The sequence below is a fragment of the Ranitomeya variabilis genome, chromosome 3 (assembly GCF_051348905.1).
Source record: "Ranitomeya variabilis isolate aRanVar5 chromosome 3, aRanVar5.hap1, whole genome shotgun sequence".
NCBI classification, from domain to species: Eukaryota; Metazoa; Chordata; class Amphibia; order Anura; family Dendrobatidae; genus Ranitomeya; species Ranitomeya variabilis.
Window position 1 is genome coordinate 135,948,852 of NC_135234.1, and position 23,576 is coordinate 135,972,427.

Consider the following 23,576-nt stretch of genomic DNA (forward strand, 5'->3'; position numbering starts at 1 on the left):
TGGCTGCTATGGGCATAAAAGAGGACAAACTTATGGAGTGGCCACCATCTTCCCCTGACCTCAACCCCATTGAGAACCTCTGGAGCATCATCAAAAGGAGTGTCTATGATGGCGGGAGGCAGTTCACATCTAAGCAACAGCTCTGGGAGGGTATTCTGTCCACAAAACAACTGAAGCAGAAACCATCCAAAAACTGACAAATTCAATGGACAAGAGAGTTCAGAAGCTTCTTTTGAACAAGGGGTCCTACGTGCAAATGTAACATCACCTAGAATAAAGTTTTCACTTGAAAACTGTTTGATTTCATTTTGTAATAAGCTGATAATGCTTATAACTTCACAGTTGACCATTTTTTTGTTCTAAATAAAAAAAAACGGTTGAAAACTCTGCTGTGCATAATAATTTGGAACATGCATTTTGAGTGTTTATTTTTTTTAAAAAGATACTGTTTTCATAGGCAGTTTGTTCCAAAACATTGTAATTATACTAGAATAGTAGATGACTGGAAAATAACAAAGACTGCAATTCAGATAGGTAATTTAGAGAAAATATGAGGAAATATTATTTGCATAATAATTTGGAACACAGTGTATATACCATAGTATTGCAGTATATTGTTCACCTTCTGAAGCGGGCCAAGATGGCAGTGAGTGAGGCCTTTAGGCCCTCAGCTGTCTTTGTCTTTAGAATCTATTATTTTTGCTTGTAGACTGGTAACTTTCTTCAAAATTGTTGTATGAATAAACAAGTTCCTTGTGAAATTGCTTTCAATATGTTATTCTCAGAGAGAAGGCCAGGGGCATTTGATGAAGAATAAAACTCCTGTCTTATCTCATATAATGCTGACTAGTGATGAGCCAGCGTGCTCGTGTGCTACAGTAATAGAGTATCTTCGGCGTGCTCGAATACTATGTTCGAGTCACCGTGGCTGCATGTCTCGCGGCTGTTCGACAGCCACAACACATGCAGGGATTGCCTAACAAACAGGCTTATCCCCAGCGTGTATTGTAGCTGTGGAACAGCCGCGAGACTTGAAGAAGTGGGGACTGGAGCATAGTATTCAACCACGCCGATATTCTATTCGCACACGAGCGTGCCTGGATAACACCTTATACAAGCATGTTCTCTCATCACTAATGTGGGCATAAGGTGCCACTTCAGTCTCTGTTTTGAAAGGTTTCATATTGGAGATGTCAGCTCATGAGGCACCATTACTCACGAAACAGAGACCTTCCGCTTGTGCGGTTTTGTGGCTGTAGTGCAGGCATGCTTCATCCTCTAGGACAGGGGATAAGTCAATATGACGTCTTGTGGTTGCACTGGAGCTCAGAGGGGATCACAAACTGGAATGATGATTGCTGCGGGGTCCAGTGCGCAAATGTGATGTGTTCCAATTGGTCAGCCTTACCACACTCATTGTGTGGAGCCATAACAATTTTTTATACAAGGAAAGGAAGGCCATCTATGCTGTGTCAGCTATTAATGCAGGGGGCGCCAAATGGTCAGTGACACCATGCTTAGCCACACTAGAATACTATGGAGACATTATTCTATAGCTTCACCCATTGTATTCTAGGAAAAAGACAATGAATAAAACTGTATAAAATTGGTATAAACAGAAGACAAAGACTGACCCTTTCTTTCAGCTTATGAATAGTTGTCGCTAATGAATTATGCTTCTATGCTTCTCCTTTAATTTTTCCCTTTATACGGTGTATGTTATTTGCAATTAACGCATTGTCTCCTGGATCATTGCATGAATCCAATCTATGTTTTGTACACGTTACCCTTTCCATTATTTACCATTCTTTCACTAAAAGTTATCATCCACTTTAGATAAGAGGAGGATAAGCACTCTTTCGGCCGACAGATTGCTCTACAAATGCATGAACAGCTCGGCCAGAAAATGACTCTTTATAGAAATTTATTTTCCCTTTTGCCATTAAAGAGATCTAAGAACATCATTAATATTAGACAACAAAAAAAACATCTCTCCCCATTCAAGTCAGTACTTAGCAGAGGCACAAATGGTAACAACATCTCTCTCGTCTCTTTGGACGGGTCAGATTCAGTTTTGTCTTTAGGCAGAAGATGTCCCTACGTGTAAACGTGTAAAGAGTGAAAGTGAATTTTTGCTATCACTACTTCCTTTAAATTATTATTTTTTTTTTTTCTAGGTTCATAAACTGAAATAACATAAATGCATACTTAAAAGAGGAGCAATCCAGCGTAGTGGTCTTTAATAAAATGTAAACTATTATTTACAGAAAAGCATAAAATGGATAATCCATTGTCACAACTGCACCAGGGAGTTCTAGGCAAATGTGTTTCAGAGAGATCGTTATGCATAGCAATGAATAATGATCTCCATCCGAAAGGCGTTTGCCTATAATTCCCTGGTGTGGTTGTGACAATGGATTATCCATTTATGCTTTTCTACAAATAATAGTTTACATTTTATTGAAGACCACTACGCTGGATTGCTCCTTTTCTGAATACATTTCCATGTGGCACTGCGATCGTCTCCAAATGGGTAAGCTGACTTTTTCCCCTTTTTTTCTATAAATGCATAACAGTATGTCCACAATGTATGGAAATGTTATGGGTTTTCTGTGCAAATTTGCAGATTATAAATCTTTGTAGTGGAGATTATATTTGAGCAAATCACATCCAAATGCTGCTTTTTTCTTTCTTAGAAACTGACCCGTGGTTAGGATTCTACAATAGGAAGTAAATCAATTTCTGCAATGGATTTTCACAGCACATTTGACATCTCACTGTAGAGGGGTAAAATTTGCTAAAATATACATTTATAGCATAATCTACAGGCAGATTTTCCCATCCTGTGAGGACCTACCCTTAGACCAGGACTAATGTTGTACTTCACCACTCCATTTATTCCTCAGATGTATTCCACAAGTTTTGAAAAGTCAATTTTAGGTCAGTGTCACATGTCTGACATTCACAATCCGAGTGCAGACTGCGATGTCTAGACCGGCCGTAGGTCTCCTGATCCAAACTCAACAGTCTCATAGGGCAAACTGTTGAGGTTGGGACAGGAGTCTCACCGACAGGCCTGACATTGCGGTCTGTACTTGGGCCGAGAATATTAGATTTGTGAAACTGGCTGTACTCAAATTATTTGACAATTAAAATTCATCTAGCCTGAAATAATTAACTTTTTACAGCTAAAATTGCATCTAGTAAATTGCCTGTACTCCTAATTTGTACACTATTAAATCCATGCTTTTCTAGAAGCTTCTTGTATTCTGTGCCGCTCCTCTGCTTGCCTTCACTCATGCTCAGAGATTGTAGTGGACCTCTTGGATCCTTTGTATCTTCATCGAGGACAATTTCTGCAATAAGCACGGCACTCCTACCTAAATAGAGTCAAAGAGTAATCGTGTAAATAAATGGGCCATAGTGGAATTATATAATTTTATTGCACATGTACGGCCTACGTGCTTTTACCTGGACAGCAGGCTTCAGAGACCTTCTGTAAAAGATGGTTTAATTTTCCCTCTGGCAAATCATGCAATACTCTGGAGAGGATGAATAGGTCAGCCTCAGGGAGTGGGTCTTCCAGAAAGTTACCTATGGAAGTAGTTTAAACAAGAACGGTAAATGTAAGTAATAACAACAAATGACAAAAGCTGAAACATTTACCCAAGCCCTTCTATAAACACCAGTGGAGATAAAAAAAAGCGCTCAACGACAGAAAGAAACATTGCCAGCCGTTGTCGGCTGAAAACTGGTTATAGCGGTATGTTGCTTACTACAGTCAGTGTCTACCACTACGCTATGCTCCCCACCGAGAGGTGACAGCAGTCACATAATACACACAAATTAGGGGCACTGTGCAGCATTTCTGATATCCTCCTAGACTAGCTAGACAGGTATTACAACTTTTATATGTATACCCAAGTGTGCCTCAGCTGAATAAAACATGCAATGATTACGGTAATAGAACAATGGTGACACATGCACACGATTTCCAACATATTTCACATTTCCATTCTTCAGAAGTACCACTGAGGAATAAAGATGGGCTGATTTCAGCAACTTCCTTTTTCTGTATAACAGATAGTTCCCTTTTCCTTCTAACCATAGATGCTTACTGCACACAAAGTGCACCAAATATCCACACAACCCACATCACAGTGATACTTGTACATGAATCTTTCCTTTGTACAAGGTCAGCAGCACGGAGCCCATTCAGAACTAAACGGGGTGGTTCACTATTTGGATAACTGTTTTTTAAATGTAGCAGTGCCCCATGTCAAATAAAAACCACATATAGTCCCCTTCCGGCACCCTCATACTTACCTCACACAGTACAGTTTTGTCGGAGGCAAGTGTGTTTGCTGCAGCCACCAGCAGATGTTGACGGGCTACAGTGCTTGCCTAAACACTGTCACAAGATCGCGGGCACACAGCGCCAACTTCACTGCTAGAGCGCCAATCTGGGAGGTATTTGGCATTTTTGTTTTACATGAGGCCCTGTTGCATTTGAAAAACGGGGAGGTCCAAATACAATCTGTTTATCTCAGACTTAAAATAAATAAAAAATTCCTGTTTTAATCCATATGCAAATGAGGTTCCAGTGCTACGGGAGTTGCTAACTTACCTACTGGACTGGCACCATTCCCAACACTCGGAGCACTTTGTTCCTTGCCGGTCCAATGTGACCATTAAAGCCAGCCAACAGCCACTAATTGGCTGCAGCTTTAATACTTACATAAAAATTAGAACAAACACTGTTTATTCATGGATCACACGGGGACAAATTGTAAAGGATTGGTCAGTGGTGGACAACCTCTTTAAACTCTTAAGAACAGCACATTTTTTTTTTAGGTTTACGCTTTCACCCAACCCCCCTCCTTATTCCAAAAATCATAACTTTTTTGATATTTCTACTGCCATACCAATATGAGGTCAAATTTTTTTTCCAGGATGAGTTGTGCATTTGATGGACACTATTCGTTTTTTCCATGTAAAACATACTGAAACACATTGTTATTTGGGTTTTGCTTTAATGGCCTATTTGAGCCTATCCATTCAACTCCACTTTAGTGATAAAATCTATGAAAATTTACAGCTATGGTCATTTCAATACGAGTTCTTTCCATGGAGAATAACCTCATGCATGACCACCTAACCCGAAGTCAGATACTTTATTGCTTAAAACAGCTCACAAAGTAGCTCTTTTTCTCTCCAGACAGTACTCTTTAGGCCCGAACCCTAGTTAAAGGCCACAATTCGCCAAAACAGCTGTGTAGTCAGAGCAGAGCCGATGATTCCAGGAAGGCGTTATCTCGTACTCCAGGCTTCAGAACATGAACTGGGAATATGACTCTTACAAAAAGTATTCAGACTAGGAGTGTTATTATAGTTAGTGCCCTTCCAAACAGGAAAAAATATCCTATAACAGCATTGTAATGCTGTGAGACATGTGAAGTTCCTAAACAGGCAACATCATCATTTACGCACAAAATAAGCCATACTCTTTCTTTACATTCATGTATTTATGACAATTTACAGTTATTCCCGTATGTCTGCGCCCACCAGAGGTTGACAGGATTGCAGGAACAGATACTACACTTTGTTTCGTAGTAACTCTAATTTGTTCTTTTGGGCTTTTTGGGGTAAATTAAAATAATTCTTAGTATTATATTTTTGTAGATGCTTAATATGCTTAATATATGTAGGCTTTTGTTTATGTATGCTACACTAGGGCAATGACAAACAATGGCGAATTTGATTCACAACATGATTCAAAGTAAAACACGTCTTCTCTTTTTTTTCTGATGACAATAGATCAGGGAAAATAAAAACAGAAAAGGCACATTAGCTGTAATATATGCCATGATATATCCGCAAAAATAACACAGGGATTACAATTTAAGTCTCTACTTAAAAACTTAAAGGGCCCGATTCAACAAAGCTTTTACACCAGAATTCTAAAAAAGCATTGAAAAGTCACAAAACATTTGGCACAACATGAGGCTGCACTAAAATTTTGCAACTCATAGGGTTCTCAAGCCATTTTCACCCAGCTCTGACAAAGTAAGTGGAGCTTGGGAGGGACAGAAAATTGGTAACCCACGCTTGTCAAATACATGACGAGAGGTGACGTTTATTACTCCACAAATCTTACTCTAGTCTCAGACCGGAGTAAGACTTGTGGCAAGGCGTACAGAAAGGCTCTCGCCACTTGTCAGACGATCCCGGTTCATTAACAGGTATGCACTTCTCAGCTTCAGAGAAGAAATTTACACCACCACCAGCCAGTTAGTGTCAAGCTCCTACAGGTAGACCTCCTGCTGATATCATGCGGTCTAACTGCTTTGTTGAGTCAGCTATGATTTCATAAGGAGAATATGAACTTATTATATGTACTAGCTATACACTGGTTACATTTTCGAGATCTCTGGAAAGGACCGAAAGCCAGGGTCTCGATTAGTTCCATCACCCAGGGTGGGGAGATACATAGAATGGCAAGTAGGAGCAAGGTAGCAACGCAAATGATTGGTCTCCAAGCATAAAGAGGGTCCCGGCCGGACCCGATGGCACCAGAACCTCCACCCTATGACCTTCCGTTGTGAAGTTATGATCTTTTATAGGTTTTGGGAGATGCACTTACAAGCCTCCAGGGGAGGGGGATAAGGACCTTCCAGGGGGCGAGAAAAAGGTGTGACCAGCCAAGGGGATAAGAGATGTGTAAGGTCATGTGGTCTCCTTCTGTTCACTTCAAAAGTGGGGACCACGTCGAGTAACGTGCTTTGAAGGAACTAGGAACCAGCAGGCAACCCATGCCCCCTGCAGCCCAGCGCACACATGGTCGAATATCAAACAGGTAATTGACATGATCCATCTTCTCATATCTTTTGCACTTCAACTGTATTTGCATATCTGACCATTGTATATGTATTATCATTGTGTATCGTCTAGTGTGCCCTTAAGGTGGTTATTTTGATTCACCAATCCATACGTCCGTATTCTCGGTTTAACTTTCCATGCTACCGGGCTAGTTTCTGGCAATATATAATCCAGTTAACGGATTATAATGAGGAACTGGAGGCAGTCCTATACATCTGATCAGGGGCTGTTTCACTAGTGCTAGTGAAAGGAGCCTCTCAGAGTTGTGGGCGAGTATGGTGCCACATCAGTGACTGCATGGGTCACATCCTCTCACTCCCTGTGCCTCCCTGAGCCTGTGCGGACAGGGGGTGTCTGTGTAAAATTGTACCAAGATAACCTTGCGTGTCCAGAGGGGGTGCAGAACGTCACGTTAGTGAAAGTGGGGAGCCCGCACTACGTGATCCTTCTGATGTAATAGTGACGTCAGGTGGAGTGGTGAGGTGCGGGTTCATCACAGTGGTTATAAAGCACGGAGCATGTGCCGTATACAGTGGAAAGCAGCTATCAAACATTACCTAGAAAGAAGGGGAGACACCAAGAGCAATACAGTTTTATTTGGTGGAGAAATTGGTCTAGGTGAGAGTTAAAGGAATTGCTCATTTTTAGGGGTTATTTAACCCACAACTGAGGAATCAAGGTGTGACAACTGAAGCAGCACTTTCAGGTCGGGAAATCCCGTCATGTAGAACAATTGGTGGAAGATAGGTGTAATGTGAACATTGTGGTTCTCCTGATGAAGTTGGTTCAACTTCAAAACTTGTTGAGAATAAACAGCATGATCTAATACCTCATCAACTCTTTCGGATTTCCAGATTCCGAATCTAGCACATCAGGGTAGACCACCACCCCCATCCTCCACCAATAATACATTACCTAGATGAGGTCAACATACTGAGTAAATGGAATCATAATAACACAACAAGTAACATTTAGGTTTATGTGTACAGACCAAAATACAACATATCATCAAACGAACGTGAGGTGATCTGTGCAGCAGCTTGCTAGTCACCTCTCTCTGAGGGTCCACCACTCAGGACCCATGCATGTGGCTCCCCAGGTGTTGGAAGCTGCATATACTTATATGCACTTGTGGTATCAGCAATCACGGCATTACTAAAATGTACCCCTAAGGCCAAACCACATGATGGATAGCCAACACTTGGACAGGGGTCATATCACCAGGAAATATTTTTGATAGAAATCAACAGTAAATATATTTAAAAGAGGCTGGCGACCTACAGAAGGTTGGGGACCTCTGCTTTATTGTATGCCAGGTAATGCTGATATTACAGAAATGGGAATAATTCTTAAGAATATCTTCTATCCATGTCTTTCATTGTTAGAAAACGCAACCATTAAATGTTAATGGTGATGTTCACATGTCCATGTTTTTTGTTCATCAAAAACAGACAGGTCTCTGATTTTTGTTTTCAGAATCAAAGATCAAAATTACAAATACAAGTCAATGAGTCTGTGAAAATCATGGCAGCATCAGTGTACAGTCAATGCGCTGCCTGTGATTAACATTGCAATATATAGGAGGAGCTTTGTAATTTATGTATTTGTAAATGTGAAAATCACTGATGGAAAACTGATGTTTTTTTTCAAACATGAAAAATCATTGCTGTCCGAATAAGGCCTAAGCACTCCGCTAACGTCAGTCACTTAGATGAGCTGCAGAGCAGGATGTGGATGTCTCGGTGTAGGTAATGTTACCTGAGGTGAATGTCACACGACTGGAATCCCATCCATCAGGCTGGAACTTGGAACTATGTGCAATAACTTCAGGAAGGTCAAGTACATTAACTTTCATTTCTGGGTATGTTTGGACCAGTTCACGAGCAAGCGCACCGGTGCAGCCTTAAGACAGAAAGAGAAATGACACAAAACAGAATCAAAGTAAAGGTCATGGCTAGGGGTAGATTTCCAACCATACAGCCATATAAAAAGCACATCATGGCAGCCAGCTTGCAAGCATAGATTCATAAGACAGAAAAAAATGCAGATCTCCAATTCATACCTCCTAAATCACAAGCGGAGCTGTACTTCGAAAGGTCAAATGCAGTCACTATATCTCCTGCAGCGATTCTCAGTGTACAGTGAACTACCCGCATGAAGCGCTCCTTGAATTCAGGTCCCTTTGGTAAGAAGAAAATCAAGATTCAGCGGCAGATAACTAAATGGCATTGTGCTACCTGTAACAAATGATTTTTGATCATCCACCAGGCAATGCATGTTTATCCTTAAAGGGCATCTCGTGCGAGAACATCAGGCGATTATTTCACATCAAGATGAAGTCTCGTTCAGCAGCTGCTAGACAAGATCATTCTCCAACATTACATTTAGCTCTTCATCCGAGCTCACAACATGAAGAAGTGGACCCCCCACATAGCATCTAAATCTAACAGGGAATTTCATGAGCAGCGTCCTTTTCTAGCTCTTTCTTGTCCATTCATAGACTAGGTAATGTTAGTCAGCACTAACCATCTTGCCCTCCATGTTATCATAGATGCACCATGATGACTAAAGTAGTTTTCCAGATTGAGGACCTTACCAAGCCATCTCACCTTCCTAGATGTTCACAAGCATGACTGTTCGGTGGTTTAAATATCTGACATTAGAATAGCTGTAGATATAATGCGGACACAGATGAGGAGTTATTTGGGTCTACTCAATGTGCCTTCAGTGATCCTCTAAACCCAATAAAAAAATAATTACACGTGTATTTCTAAGAAGTAAGGGAATGAGGTTGTGTAAAATGCCCAAGTCAGCGTAAGGAAACTTGTAGGCTAGGGGATGCTCCTCTGGGAATTTAAAAGTGCAAATAGGATCTTCAGAGAGAAAGAGGACAGAAACTAGCACCAAGGACTGCTTATTCCAGTAGGGAGCAATAGAGTTTCTGTGTTCATCCTCACTTAAGAGCCTATTGGCATATTCAGGCTATATATGACAAATGTAAAGTGAACATAGCCATTGTGCCCAGATTCCACATTTCTAAGAACACTCTCCATAGAGAAGTCACACATCCACCCAACCGGCTTTAATGAACAAGCAAAGATGATGTTGATGTTCTGTTCATCCAGTCTGTGTCTTCTTATGTAGAGAAGACGGATACTTCTATGAATGCCACAAACAGGCAGCAGATATGTTCATGAAGAGGGCACAAAATATTTTGGCTTACGTGATTCTTATTACATGATACTTTTGTTCGTGGGAAAACCCCTTTAATGTGACCGGCTTCCTCTGCCTGTAGACACGTCGCGCATCTGCTGCGTAATTCGCTCAGGCGAAGTAAATCAAACCACAGCCATCTTTGTGCAGACAGATAGCGGGTGGTCATATTAAAACTGCACATGCGCTCCTCCTGTACAAAGATGGCGGCAGTCAGTAAATAATTCGGCTTGTCCCGGCGGCGGCGTGTTGGCGACGGTGTTCCGCTGGTGGTACTGTGCAAGAGGCTGCGTGAGTGTGTGTGGTGTGTACGGCGTATAGAGTGTGTGTGTGTTTGTTTGTGTGACGTTGTGCCGCTGGTGGTACCGTGTAATAGGTTGGTACCAGCAGCAGTTTCCATATTGAGACACCCATCACTTGGGTGTCCCAATATGGCGGTCGGTGAACTTCCTCCGCTTGGAATTCTGGGATACGGTGACATCTGGACAGAACAGGAAATTAAAACATTACAAGGCAATTATATAAATAGATTGTGGTAATCCTAATTGACCTAAAATGGGAAAGGTTTATTCTGATTTCATTCCAGATAAAAACATGCATGTGTGCCTTTTTATATAGTGTATGTAAACTTCTGGTTTCAACTGTATACCACACAAAACAGATAACATTTGCCACATGTCTACTTTACATGAGCATCATTGTTGAATTTTTTTTTTAGGAAGTTAGAAGGGTTAAGTGTTAAAATTCGACAATTTTTCATTCAAAGAAAATTTATAAAACTAATTATTTTAGGAACCACATCACATTTGAAGTGATATTGAGGGGCCAATGTGTCAGAAACCACACAAAAGTTAAATCATTTTAAAAATTGTACCCCTTAAAGTGCTCAAAACCACAACCAGGAAGTTTATAAATCAGCCTGGTGCTTTACAGGAAATAAAGCAATGTTGAAGGAAAAAAATTAAAATTTCACTTTTTCCCCACAAAAAAATGTTTTTGCTCCAAAGTTTTCATTTTCATAAGGGTAACAAGACAAAATGGACCACACAACTTGTTCTGAGTACACAAAAACCCTATATGTGGTGGAAAACTACTGTTTGTGTGCATGGCAGGACTCGGAAGGGGAGGTGCACAGTTTGAGTTTTAGAGAGCACCGATTAGAATTTACACTGATAGAAGCCTTAGACCATGCTCCGGGCATGGTGTAAGCAGGCCTCCATAGCTGACAGATCAGGTGGTCATCATGTGACTTCCGGGTGTCAAAGTAACCACGAGGCCCCCGCAATCACATTACGGGGGCGCGATTGTTTAGGAGAGGGAGCCTCCTCCCTCTCTCTGCCTTCTAAATGTTCCGATCACTATTAATTGCAGCATTTAAGGGGTTAAAAAGCCGAAGGCGGTGCGGACACCGGTCCTGGCAGTGACCGCCGGGTCTTAGCTATCACTTAAGCCCAGATCCCGATGCTGATCATGCGGGCAATGTTCCACTGCCCGCACGATCGCCAGGACGAACTGGTACGTCGATTTGCAGGAACAAGTTACATGCAAACTTATTATTATTATTATTCATTTTTATAGCGCCATTTATTCCATGGCGCTTTACATGTGAAATACGGGGCAAATATAGACAAATACATTAAACATGAGCAAAAAACAAGGCACACGGGTAGATAAGGAGGGAGCCCGCGAGGGCTCACAGTCTGCAGGGGATGGGTGATGATACACTAGGAGAGGGTAGAGCTGATTGTGCGGCGGTTCAGTAGGTTCAGGATCACTGCACGCTGTAGACTTGTCGGAAGAGGTGAGTCTTCAGGTTCTTTTTGAAGGTTTCTAAGGTAGGCGAGAGTCTGATGTGTTGGGGTAGAGAGTTCCAGAGTATGGGGGAAGCATGGGAGAAGTCTTGGATGCGGTTGAGGGAAGAAGAGATGAGAGGGGAGAAGAGAAGGAGGTCTTGAGAGGATCGGAGGTTGCGTGTTGGTAGGTACCGGGAGATCATGTCACAGATGTATGGAGGAGATAGGTTGTGGATGGCTTTGTATGTCATTGTGAGGGTTTTGAACTGGAGTCTCTGGGCGATAGGAAGCCAGTGAAGGGCTTAGCATAGGGGAGAGGCTGGAGAATAGCGGGGGGACAGGTAGATTAGTCAGGCAGCAGAGTGTAGGATGGATTGGAGTGGTGCCAAAGTGCTAGAGGGGAGTCCAGAGAGTAGGAGGTTGCAGTAGTCGAGGCGGGAGATGATAAGGGCATGCACTAGTGTTTTTGCAGTGTCACGGTCAAGGAATGCGCGGATCCGGGAAATGTTTTTGAGTTTGAGGCGGCAGGAGGAGGCAAGGGCTTGGATATGTGGCTTGAAAGACAGGGCAGAGTCGAGGATCACCCCGAGGCACCGGGCGTGTGGGACTGGGGAAAGTGAGCAGCCATTGACATTGATTGATAGGTCTGGTGGAGGGGTAGAGTGAGATGGGGGAAAGATGATGAATTCTGTTTTGTCCATGTTCAGTTGTAGAAAGCGAGCCGAAAAGAAGGCTGAAATAGCAGACAGTGCGGGATTTTGGTAAGAAAGGAGGTGAGGTCAGGTCCAGATAGGTAGATCTGTGTGTCGTCGGCATAGAGATGGTACTGCATACCGTGGGATTCTATGAGCTGTCCCAGACCGAAGGTGTAGATGGAGAAGAGTAGGGGTCCTAGAACAGAGCCTTGAGGAACACCGACTGACAAGGGGGCGAGGTGAGGAGGTGGTGTGGGGAAGGGAGAATGTCCGGTCTGTCAGATATGACGAGATCCAGGAGAGGGCCAAGTCTGTGATGCCAAGAGATGAGAGGATTTGTAGCAGAAGGGAGTGGTCCACAGTGTCAAAGGCAGAAGACAGGTCCAGGAGAAGGAGGACAGAGTAGTGTCGCTTGCTCCTGGCAGTTAGTAGGTCATTGGTGACTTTAGTTAGGGCAGTTTCAGTTGAGTGATGGGAACGGAAGCCAGATTGTAACCGATCAAAGAGGGAGCAGGAGGAGAGGTGGGAGGACAGTTCAAGATGGACATGTTGCTCCAGCAATTTGGAGGCATAAGGGAGAAGAGATATCGGGCGATAGCTAGACACAGAGGATGGGTCGAGGGAGGGCTTTTTGAGGATGGGTGTGATCTTGGCATGCTTGAAGGATGAGGGAAAGACACCTATTGTGAGTGAGAGGTTGAAGAGGTGCATTAGGGTTGGAATGAAGACTGTGGAAAGGTTAGGGATGAGGTGGGACAGGAGCGGGTCGAGCGTGCAGATGATGAGGTGTGATCTTGACAGGAGGGTGGAGAGCTGATCTTCTGTCATGGTGGAGAAGCTGGTTTTGGAGGAGCAGGGGTGAGCAGCTAAGAGGGGCAGTGGGCAGTGTGGGCCAAAGCTTTCTCTGATCGTATCGATCTTCTGTTTAAAGAAAGAGGCGAAGTCTTCAGCAGAAATGAGAGGGGAGGGAGGGGGTGCAGGGGGACGGAGTAGAGAATTGAAAGTGTTGAAAAGCTGTTTAGGGTTGTGAGACAGGGAGGATATGAGAGATGAGAAGTAAGTTTGTTTTGCGGCAGTGAGTGCGGACTTGAAGCTGGCGAGGGACTGCTTGTATGCGGTGAAGTGGTCAGCAGAGCGGGATCGCTTCCATCTCCGTTCAGCGATCCTAGAAGCCCATCAATTCTTTGGTCAGGCTGGTCAGCCAAGGCTGCCTGTTGATTGTACGGGTTTTGCTATGCATGAGCGGAGCGGCCGAATTGAGTGTTGCTGTTATTGTGGTGTTATAAAAAGCAGCAGCAGCATCTGTGTCATGAAGGGAGGCTGTGTCGGTAAGAGGGAGAAGGGACTCAGAGAGTGATTGTAAGTTGAGATGTTTGAGATTTCTGCGAGGGAGTTTGTGGAGTGGGGGTTGCACACTAGGAGAGGAGAGGGAAGAGAATGTCAGTAGGTTGTGGTCAGACAGGGGGAGGGGTGTGTTAGTGAGATTAGTAAGGGAGCAGAGGCGGGTGAAGATGAGGTCCAGCGTGTGGCTATCTTTGTGAGTGGCCTCAGAGGACCATTGAGTGAGGCCAAAGGAGGCAGTCAGTGATTAAAGTTTAGAGGCAGCTGAGGTGGAAGTGTCAATGGGGATGTTGAAATCACCCATGATGATAGTGGGGATATCAAGAGAGAGGAAATGAAGTAGCCATGTGGTGAAGAGGTCGAGAAAGGTGGAGATGGCTAGTTCTGGGGGGCGGTAGATGACAGCCAGCTGGAGGTTGGAGGGGGAATAGATGCGGATGGAGTGCACCTCAAATGAGGGAAGAGTAGCGGAGCGTGGTAGCGGGATTGGAGTGAAGGAGCAGGTGTCGGACAGGAGCAAGCCAACCCCTCCACCACGTTTGTTGGTGAAGCGAGAGGTGTGAGAGAGGTGGAGACCGCCGTAGGAAAGCGCATCTGGAGAGGCTGAGTCAGAGGGAGTGAGCCAGGTTTCCGTGATGCCAAGGAAGGAGAGTTTGTTGGTGATGAAGAGGTCATGGATAAATGGCAGTTCGTTGCAGACGGAGCGTGCGTTCCATAGTGCTCCAGGTAAGAGGACCGGGGCAGTGGGGGCTGGATGAATGGGTATGAGTTTGTCATGGTTGGGAAAACGTGTGGAGGATCGAGGTAGAGGGTTCGAAATGAGTGTGGGGGATGTGTTGAGGAGGGCCGGGATTTGGGGATACATCACCAGCAATAAGGGGTAGCAGACAGAGCATTAGAATAGAATAGAATGTACCGGTACGTGCAATGTTGGGAAGGGACACACAGGCGCGGGGACTTGAACATATTATTCGAGCACGCCGAAGACACTGTTCGCACCAGAGCATGGTCAGATAACATTTGATCCAATCATGTTCGCTCATCACAAGAGGGAACGTGCTCTGTACTCTGTAGAGTGAGAAATCACACGTCTCTACCTAGCATCTGATGGACAAGTGGAGAATGCCAGGAGAACAGTACCTGCCTGACTGCACTATGCATGTGTATAGTTTATGGTGGAGAAGGGATATTTCTATAGGGCTGTTTTTCAGAATTCAGCCTCTGCCCCTTAGTTCCAGTGAAGGGAAATCTCAATACTTTAGCATAATGAGTCATTTCAGACAATTCTAGCTTCTAACATTGTGGGAACTGTTTGGAGAAGGTGCTTTTCTGTGCCAGCATGTCTGTGCCCCAGTGCACAAAGCAAGATCCCTAAAAACATGGTTAGGAGAGTCTGGTGTGGAAGAACTTGACAGAGCCGACCTCAACCCTATTGATCACCTTTGGGATAAACTAAAATGGATGATTCCAATCTTGGCCCTGTCATCCAACATCAATGTCTCATCTCCGAAATGCTTTACTGTTACAGCTGGAAACGAGAAATCAACTCCATAGTAATGCCTATGGATGTAGAATGGGAGGGCATAAAAGCTTCTGTAGGTGTGATGTGTAAGAGTCCCAATGCTTTTGTTTATATAGAGAGAAAATGTAAGTCTTTTGTTCTTGCATAGTGCAAATTGTCTCCTCAGAGAGGAAGAGGACTAGAACTCTAGTGCCACGTATTGGAAGTAGCAATCCTAACAGTCAATGTCGACCCTTTAACCCCTTCATGACCTTGGGATTTTCCGTTTTTCCGTGTTCGTTTTTCGCTCCCTTCCTTCCCAGAGCCATAACTTTTTTATTTTTCCGTCAATTTGGCCATGTGAGGCTTATTTTCTGCGGGACGAGTTGTACTTTTGAACGACATCATTGGTTTTACCATGTCTTGTACTAGAAAACGGGAAAAAAATTCCAAGTGCAGTGAAATTGCAAAAAAAGTGCAGTCCCACACTTGTTTTTTGTTTGGCTTTTTTGCTAGGTTCACTAAATGCTAAAACTGACCTGCCATTATGATTCTCCAGGTCAGTACGAGTTCATAGACCACCTAACATGACTAGGTTATTTTTTATCTAAGTGGTGAAAAAAAATTCCAAACTTTGCTTAAAAAAAAAAAAAATGTGCGCCATTTTCCGATACTCGTAGCATCTCCATTTTTCAAGATCTGGGGTCGGTTGAGGGCTTATTTTTTGCGTGCCAAGCTGGCGTTTTTAATGATACCATTTCGGTGCAGATACGTTCTTTTGATAGCCCGTTATTGCATTTTAATGCAATGTCGCGGCGACCAAAAAAACGTAATTCTGGCATTTCAATTTTTTTTCTCGCTACGCCGTTTAGCGATCAGGTTAATGCTTTTTTTATTGATAGATCGGTTGATTTAAACTTTTATATTTTTTTTTATTTTTTTCACATTTTTTTTTACTTTTTTTTTAAACTTTTGCCATGCTTCTATAGCCTCCATAGGAGGCTAGAAGCTGGCACAACACGATCGCCTCTGCTACATAGTAGCGATCTGATGTTCGCTGCTATGTAGCAGAATTGCAGGTGTGCTGTGAGCGTCGACCACAGGGTGGCGCTCACAGCTGCCGGGGATCAGTAACCATAGAGGTCTCAAGGACCTCTATGGTTACTATTCTGAAGCATCGCCGACCTCCGATCATGTGACGGGGTCGGCGATGCGATCATTTCCGGCCGCCCGGCCGGAAGCGGTAGTTAAATGCCGCTGTCTGCGTTTGACAGCGGCATTTAACTAGTTAATAGGAGCGGGCAGATCGCGATTCTGCCCGCGCCTATTACGGGCACATGTCAGCTGTTCAAAACAGCTGACATGTCCCGGCTTTGATGCGGGCTCACCGCCGGAGCCTGCATCAAAGCGGGGCTTCTGACCTCGGACGTACTATCCCGTCCGAGGTCAGAAAGGGGTTAACGAGCCTTGTCACATGACTTAGGATAAAAGCCAAACCAGAATCTCAATTTGCAGACAACTTCTTGGTTCTTGTATAGTAAAATATATGTAAATTTTCCAGCAAAACTCGAAACTTACAAGGGTTCCTTGAGCGCTCTCTTGTGGCACAAGTTCATAGTGCAATCAGAATAAAGCAGAATAATGCACACTTACATTCTCTAACATTTAGCACTATGCTGGAAGTGTGCAAACAAGCAACTGAATGGAATGATCTGGACTCCAAATGTGAAATTGCAATCATTTCACTGAATGGTAATGCAAAAGAATATGCATGGAACTAATGTAACTCCGACATTCTGAACATGTGTGGTCCTTCCTCGGGCTACCATAGTGAAAAATATTACAATATAGTTCATGCAATATAGTAATATATATCCTGCTACCAACTTCTTCCTAAAAATAATTATTATACAGGGAATTGAGGCGATTCATAGGAAAAAGCAGGATTTAAGTCTTGCTAAAATGGTAACATTTTTATCAGTTTGCAATGAAAATGGACTGTTATCTGAATTTTCTGATGGAGAGACTATCTCCAAACTAAAAATTAGCCATATATTAATATAGCAGAAGTTTGTGAGAACAATGTACTTATGTCGATCCTGTCTTTTTTGTGGTAGCCAAATTCCTAAGGTGACAACCGCAAATCAGGTCAAATGGATTGTCACTTTTGAATACATGTTCAGAGAATGCACCTTGTCATTGATTGAATATTTTGACACAACAGGGCAGATTCATTAAGATTGGTGTTGCTCATACCAGCCTTAATTCAATGCATTGCTCTACAGCGAACCCTTCACTAGGAGGTGGAAACTACCCATTTAATTTGGCGCATATTCTCAGTTGCGTGCACCTCTGTTGCGCCTTGCCAGAAATGTTACTCCAGCCCAAATTAGCTCTTACAGCACGAAAAATGCTGAGACTTTTGCAAAATGTCCTGGGCAGGCATAGCCAAGCCCCATCCTGGCTTTTCTACAGCTCTGCCCATTTTGACAGAACTGCTTCAAACTTGCGTGAAAAGTTGCTACATTTTTGCAAAACTCGCAAAATTTTGCAACTTTTCAAAGAATTTTACGCCAGTATTGTGGTGTAAAAAAAACTTAGATGAATTGGCACTAATAAACCTTTTCCAACAGTTCCTGAATATGCAATACAGTATATATTATGGCTACTATTCCTTTTTGGGTAACATTTTTATATACAGTACAGACCAAAAGTTTGACACACCTTCTCATTTAAAGATTTTTCTGTATTTTCATGACTATGAAAATTGTACATTCACACTGAAGGCATCAAAATTATGAATTAACACGTGGAATTATATACTTAACAAAAAAGACTGACTGACCTTCATTTCTTAAAGTAATGATGGCCACTCGTTTTTCTTTACTTAGAATTTGTATTATGGCAAGAAAAAAGCAGCTAACAGTCTATTCAGTAGGACTATCAGCTGTCTATCTACCAGACTTCTGCAGAACACAACTGATGGTCCCAACCCCATTTATAAGGCAAGAAATCCCACTTATTAAACCTGACAGGGCACACCTGTGAATTGAAAACCATTCCCGGTGACTACCTCTTGAAGCTCATCAAGAGAATACCAAGAGTGTGCAAAGCAGTCATCAAAGCAAAAGGTGGCTACTTGAAGAACCTAGAATATAAGACATATTTTCAGTTGTTTCACACTTTTTAGTTAAGTATATAATTCCACATGTGTTAATTCATAGTTATGATGCCTTCAGTGTGAATGTACAATTTTCATAGTCATGAAAATACAGAAAAATCTTTAAATGAGGTGTGTCCAAACTTTTGGTCTGTATTGTATATTAAACAGAAAACATTTGATCTTTTCAGATCTCCAAGTTTCCACCACAAACAAATAAAAGGAGCTTTCAGAGCTTAAAAATACAGGAAAATACTTCTATGTGTCCGAATGCTCGTTAGCTGATGCCACGGTAGCTCAGAAGTAATAACATTTAATTTTCATCATCATGCCATTGTCTGCGCTCCACGGTTGTTTTGATCCTCATAGGGCTTGCAGTGTACAGTATGTGATTACCTGTGAAAAGGGCATCTCATTCATCTTGCTTTATTTCAGGCATTGACACAATCTACAGCTTACCTTCATTTCCTCTATTCCAAGAAAGGTACTGCCGTAAGTATGGTCCTTACACACAACACAAACACATCACTAGACACTTTTCTGCGGTTTAGTTCAGCTAGGCAAGATTTGCTGACCAGCATGATAGACCCTTCAAAGACAGGAATGGTGGAAAGCCATGGAGCAGTGAAGATATAACAGACAGCGAAGGCATGAGATGTGTAAATCCTGTACATCTGGATATACTGGGGATAACCTAGAGAACATTCCTTCTGAAAGCACCTGGCTTTCAGTTATAGAGGCATGCCCAAACTGGCTACAGTCCTTGAGAACTGCATTGCGAATGTTGCCTGCAAGCATGCCATGGCACTTAGATTGCCAGCTCGCTCTGAACACAGGCGCTGAAGAGCGATCCGTCAAAGAGCTGGGATGTGCTTATAAGCACGGTTCGCAATGATGTGAGCAATGACTTTAGCAAGTTTTGGCATTCCTCTATGACTGAAAGCTGAAGGCTTTTTAGGTCATTCCCCATTTGGCCTCACTCAGATTCCTTTCTTTTGAAGCCCACACAGTCAGATTCTTCCATCCTTTCTTCCTGCAAGTGACTCAAACATTTAGACATCAAGGTCCACAAATGATTTCCCTAGGTAGCTTCCCCCCCCTTTCAAACATGTTGTCAAGACCCAATGACTTAAAAAAACAAAAAAAAACACATAGATCTCTGGATCAGAATTACTCTGCTAATTACAGATCTGCTTCTGATCTCCACTTCACTAAACTCCTGAAATGCTTGAACTAATCTGCAATCTTTCAGATAACCTCTTCTTGACCCCTTACAATCTGGTCTCCAGCGCATGCCTGTTCTGTATCTAACAAAATGTTCTCAATCTCAAACTGAATCTCTCCAAAACTTAACTTCTTGTGCTTCAATTCAACAAACTTACCAAACCTGACATTTCTATGTGTGGTACCACTATCACTTCCAAGCAACACACCCATCGGTTATATTTGACTCCAATCTTTCCAGAAACTGACTTCTCTATCCTCTACAATATATCCTGAGTTTATATGTCAGGCTCATTTCATTCCACCCCTGTGCCAGTCATTGCACTGGTTGTCCATCTGACAATATACACTTATCACACTCAGCCACAAAGCTCTTCATGGTGCCGCACATGCCTAATCCTCTCCTTCATCATTATCTATGACCCTACAAATGCTCTCCTCCTGATTATATGTAAGATTATCATTCACCAGAAGCTGAACCTCACATTTGTCTTCAAGACTTTTCTTGAGCTGCACCAGTTCTTTGGAATGTATTACCTCAGAAAACCCTGTTAATGCCAAGTATCCTAAGTTTTAAGTATAACATAAAAAGACATCTTTCTAGACTGTCTCATCATTCACCTCATTAATCTAACAGTTTTCCTTCCCTTCATTTACTTCAGAATCTAGTCCTATCATCTCTTCCCACACCCTCAAGACTCAGTAAAACTTTGTACAACCCGGTTATCAACAAGTTTATGTATTTGTCTATGCACAGCTTAACATGAATACCCTTATTATACTGATGACTGGGCCATACACAAGAAGCACTTTTTTCCCCTCTTGTGTCTCCCCTATATCCTTATAGATTGTAAGCTTGTGAGCAGGGCCCTCACTTCTCTTGGTAATTATAGAACTAGGTGCTATTCTGTAATGTAAACTTTAGGTACGGAGGCATGGCGAGTGTTGTGAAGAGTCTGGACCATGCTTTCTCAGCCTTTCCTCTGGACTGGAATGTTACAAGCTCAATTGACGATGGTGCGGTATCCATCCCATGGAAGAGAAAAGGCAAGTGTGGACTTCGTACAGCTTTCCCCATGCCTTGAGCAACCAATCTAACAAGAGACAGGTATAATAAGCAGGACAGGGGGAACCAGGTATGGTGTCTATACATGGGAATGCAAAGTCACATTTAGGCTTGGTGGTGGAGGTTTGCTTTAATGTAAAATAAGGTGTCGGAAAAATGTTAGAAGACTGAACACAGGCTCAATATTTGACACAAAAATGTCTGATATTTACCTTGTTACATGTTTTATGAATTGCTTTATGATGTTGGTGTCCTCCTTCTACTATGGTGGATTCCAGATGAGTAAAATGGGACCATACATGATCATTGGAGAACAGAATATATTCATGGATTGAAAATGCAGCATCAGAAACTAGATATGTATTAACCAATTCTGTGTTGCTATAAACTAAAAAGAGAAAAGCAGATGAAACAAATGATGCAATGTCATATAGTATAGTAGGTTTTTATACAGACCAAAGCACAATATTTGCTGAAAATTAAGACAGAGGCTTATATCCACACACCGTGAGAACATGACCAACTATACAAGCGGAGGGAATCATAAGCATTGTGTAACACATGAAAAATAGAAACTACACCTGCTGAACTAAACTAAAGGAGGTCTGCCTCCCTCCCCCCTTATTTCATCCTAACATGCCGTCCTTCAAGCAAATGAGCTCACCGACATGTCTCACACAGAAGCTCTCGCACTTCGATACTGCACAGCCAACAGCAATTAGATTACATTCATGTATCAGTCACTCACTCATTTTCCTTTCTTTAAAATGAGAAGTTCCAAAAACAGTAAAAACAAAAAAAAAAACCCACACTAGTCAAACATGTTCTATTATATTGTTATTAGGGTGTTCGTATGTCCTTTCCATTCAGGGTGCTCTGCCCGAGCCATGTCCTGCTATCAGAGAACACAGCATGCTTGCTCTAACTAACCCAGTCCTTCATCAACTGCCATGGAGTACCAAAGGTGCAGTATATCCATGAGGGGACTGTACCCCCGCCCTCCCAAGCAGATGTACAACAGCTAGCCACCAATCACCACTGAGGAGGCAGGGTGAGGGCTCTCCTTATGAATACACCAGACTCCAAACTATGGCCCAATTCATTATTGCCTTTGCAACTGGTTTTTGTCCAATTTTATGTATTTATTATTCTATTTTTTTGCCTTTTTAGTTTATTTTTTATGTGCTCCATTTCTCCATTTATTTTTTTTATTTTCTGCTTTGTGAGTGGAGTCTAGCAATTCTAGATCTTTTAGCCCAATTCATCAATTACAACTTTTAAAAGTCTTTGCATTTGTGAGTAGGTCAAAATTTTGGCTCAAAAGGTCACAAAAGCAGTTCAAGACAAGAAGAAAGTCCATCTGTTACTTTGCACCAAATTCATGAACTGCGTGCCTCATTTTGGCACCAAAACCAGCAACTAAAACCAGGACACAAAAAAGGAAAAGTTATAAAAAAAAAAAAAAAAGAAAGCAAAATGATGAAACTGTGCCACAATGTTCAGTGTATACTTTCAATACTCCTATTAATCAAATGCCAGGAGAGCGAACTTGCTCGAATACTATGCTGCCCATTGGATGGTATAGTCTGATGAGTCTGATGACAAATTCGCTTTAAAAAAAAAGAGGACCAATCACAAATGTAACATTTTAAAAAGAACTTTAATTTATATTGGTTTATTTTATATAGAAACTGACTGCTTTGAAAGCCATTATCTAGCCAAAAATCTTCTTTTTAGATCACCTAAAGGGAATCTGGCAGTAGGTTTTTGCTACTTCATCTGAGAGCAGGTGGATATAGGTAAAGGGAAGCTGAATCCAACGATGTATCACTTAGATTACTGGGTGCAGTCGTTCTGACACAATTAGAGAGTTTTTAGATTGAGAATGAAGCACAGCTTTGAAAGCTAACCCCGCCCACACCACAGCTAACCCAGCCCACACCACAGCTAACCCAGCCCACACCAGGCTATCTATATATATATATATATATATATATATATATATATATATATATATATATATATATATATATATATATATATATATATATATATATATATATATACACACAAAGTCAATAGAACGTTAGGTACCTGCCTATTAAAAGGAAGGGGTGTGGCTGGACCAGAAGGCACATGCTGCTAAAACAATAATTTCTAGCAAACAAAAACATGGAGCTTAATATAAGAGACATTGCTGAAATCTGTGTTTTACCCTCTATAGAATGTTGTCTTCAGCTTACAAAGTAAAAACCTGCTGACAGATTCCCTTTAAGGAGCGTGCTATAATCCTGTGGATTGCACGGCACAGTGATCCATCTGCACTACGCATGCTTCGAATATGCAGGAATAAGGACCAAGAACTGCTGCGCTCCTCTATGCGCCAAACTCAGCACACTGTTCTCTGCGCTGAATTACTGGCGAGATCAATGGGGAATGAAAGAACATCATTCTGCTTCTGTGAGGGCCATAGTTTCCTTTTATTAGGATAGGTGTCACTGCTGCTGCGCTTCACTCTGCATAACTGATTAAACAAATCATCAATTTTGAAACGAGTTACTGTCAATAAATTTTCTTGGTTTTTCTACGCCTTCTCATCCTTCCTTATTCATGACAGCGCCCACAATGTTATTTACTCATTTTTCGCAATTGTAATTAGTCATTCTGTCTGCTTCAAATGGGTGGAGAGGCAGTCTATACGAGA

At 42.2% G+C, this 23,576-nt stretch overlaps 1 protein-coding gene across 2 annotated transcripts in view; it reads right to left on the minus strand.

Moving 5' to 3' along the window:
- Positions 1–1,907: 1,907 nt before the first annotated feature.
- The window catches only part of ASMTL (acetylserotonin O-methyltransferase like), a 114,271-nt gene continuing 92,602 nt past the window's right edge, over positions 1,908–23,576 (minus strand). For both annotated transcript variants that reach the window (XM_077294677.1, XM_077294678.1), the window contains exons 10-14: positions 21,085–21,260; positions 8,942–9,059; positions 8,638–8,781; positions 3,472–3,594; positions 1,908–3,380 (exon numbers count right to left, since the gene is read on the minus strand). In XM_077294677.1, the coding sequence (XP_077150792.1) occupies positions 3,175–3,380; positions 3,472–3,594; positions 8,638–8,781; positions 8,942–9,059; positions 21,085–21,260 (767 nt within the window). In that variant the 3' untranslated portion in view covers positions 1,908–3,174. The remainder of the gene's footprint in view (positions 3,381–3,471; positions 3,595–8,637; positions 8,782–8,941; positions 9,060–21,084; positions 21,261–23,576) is intronic.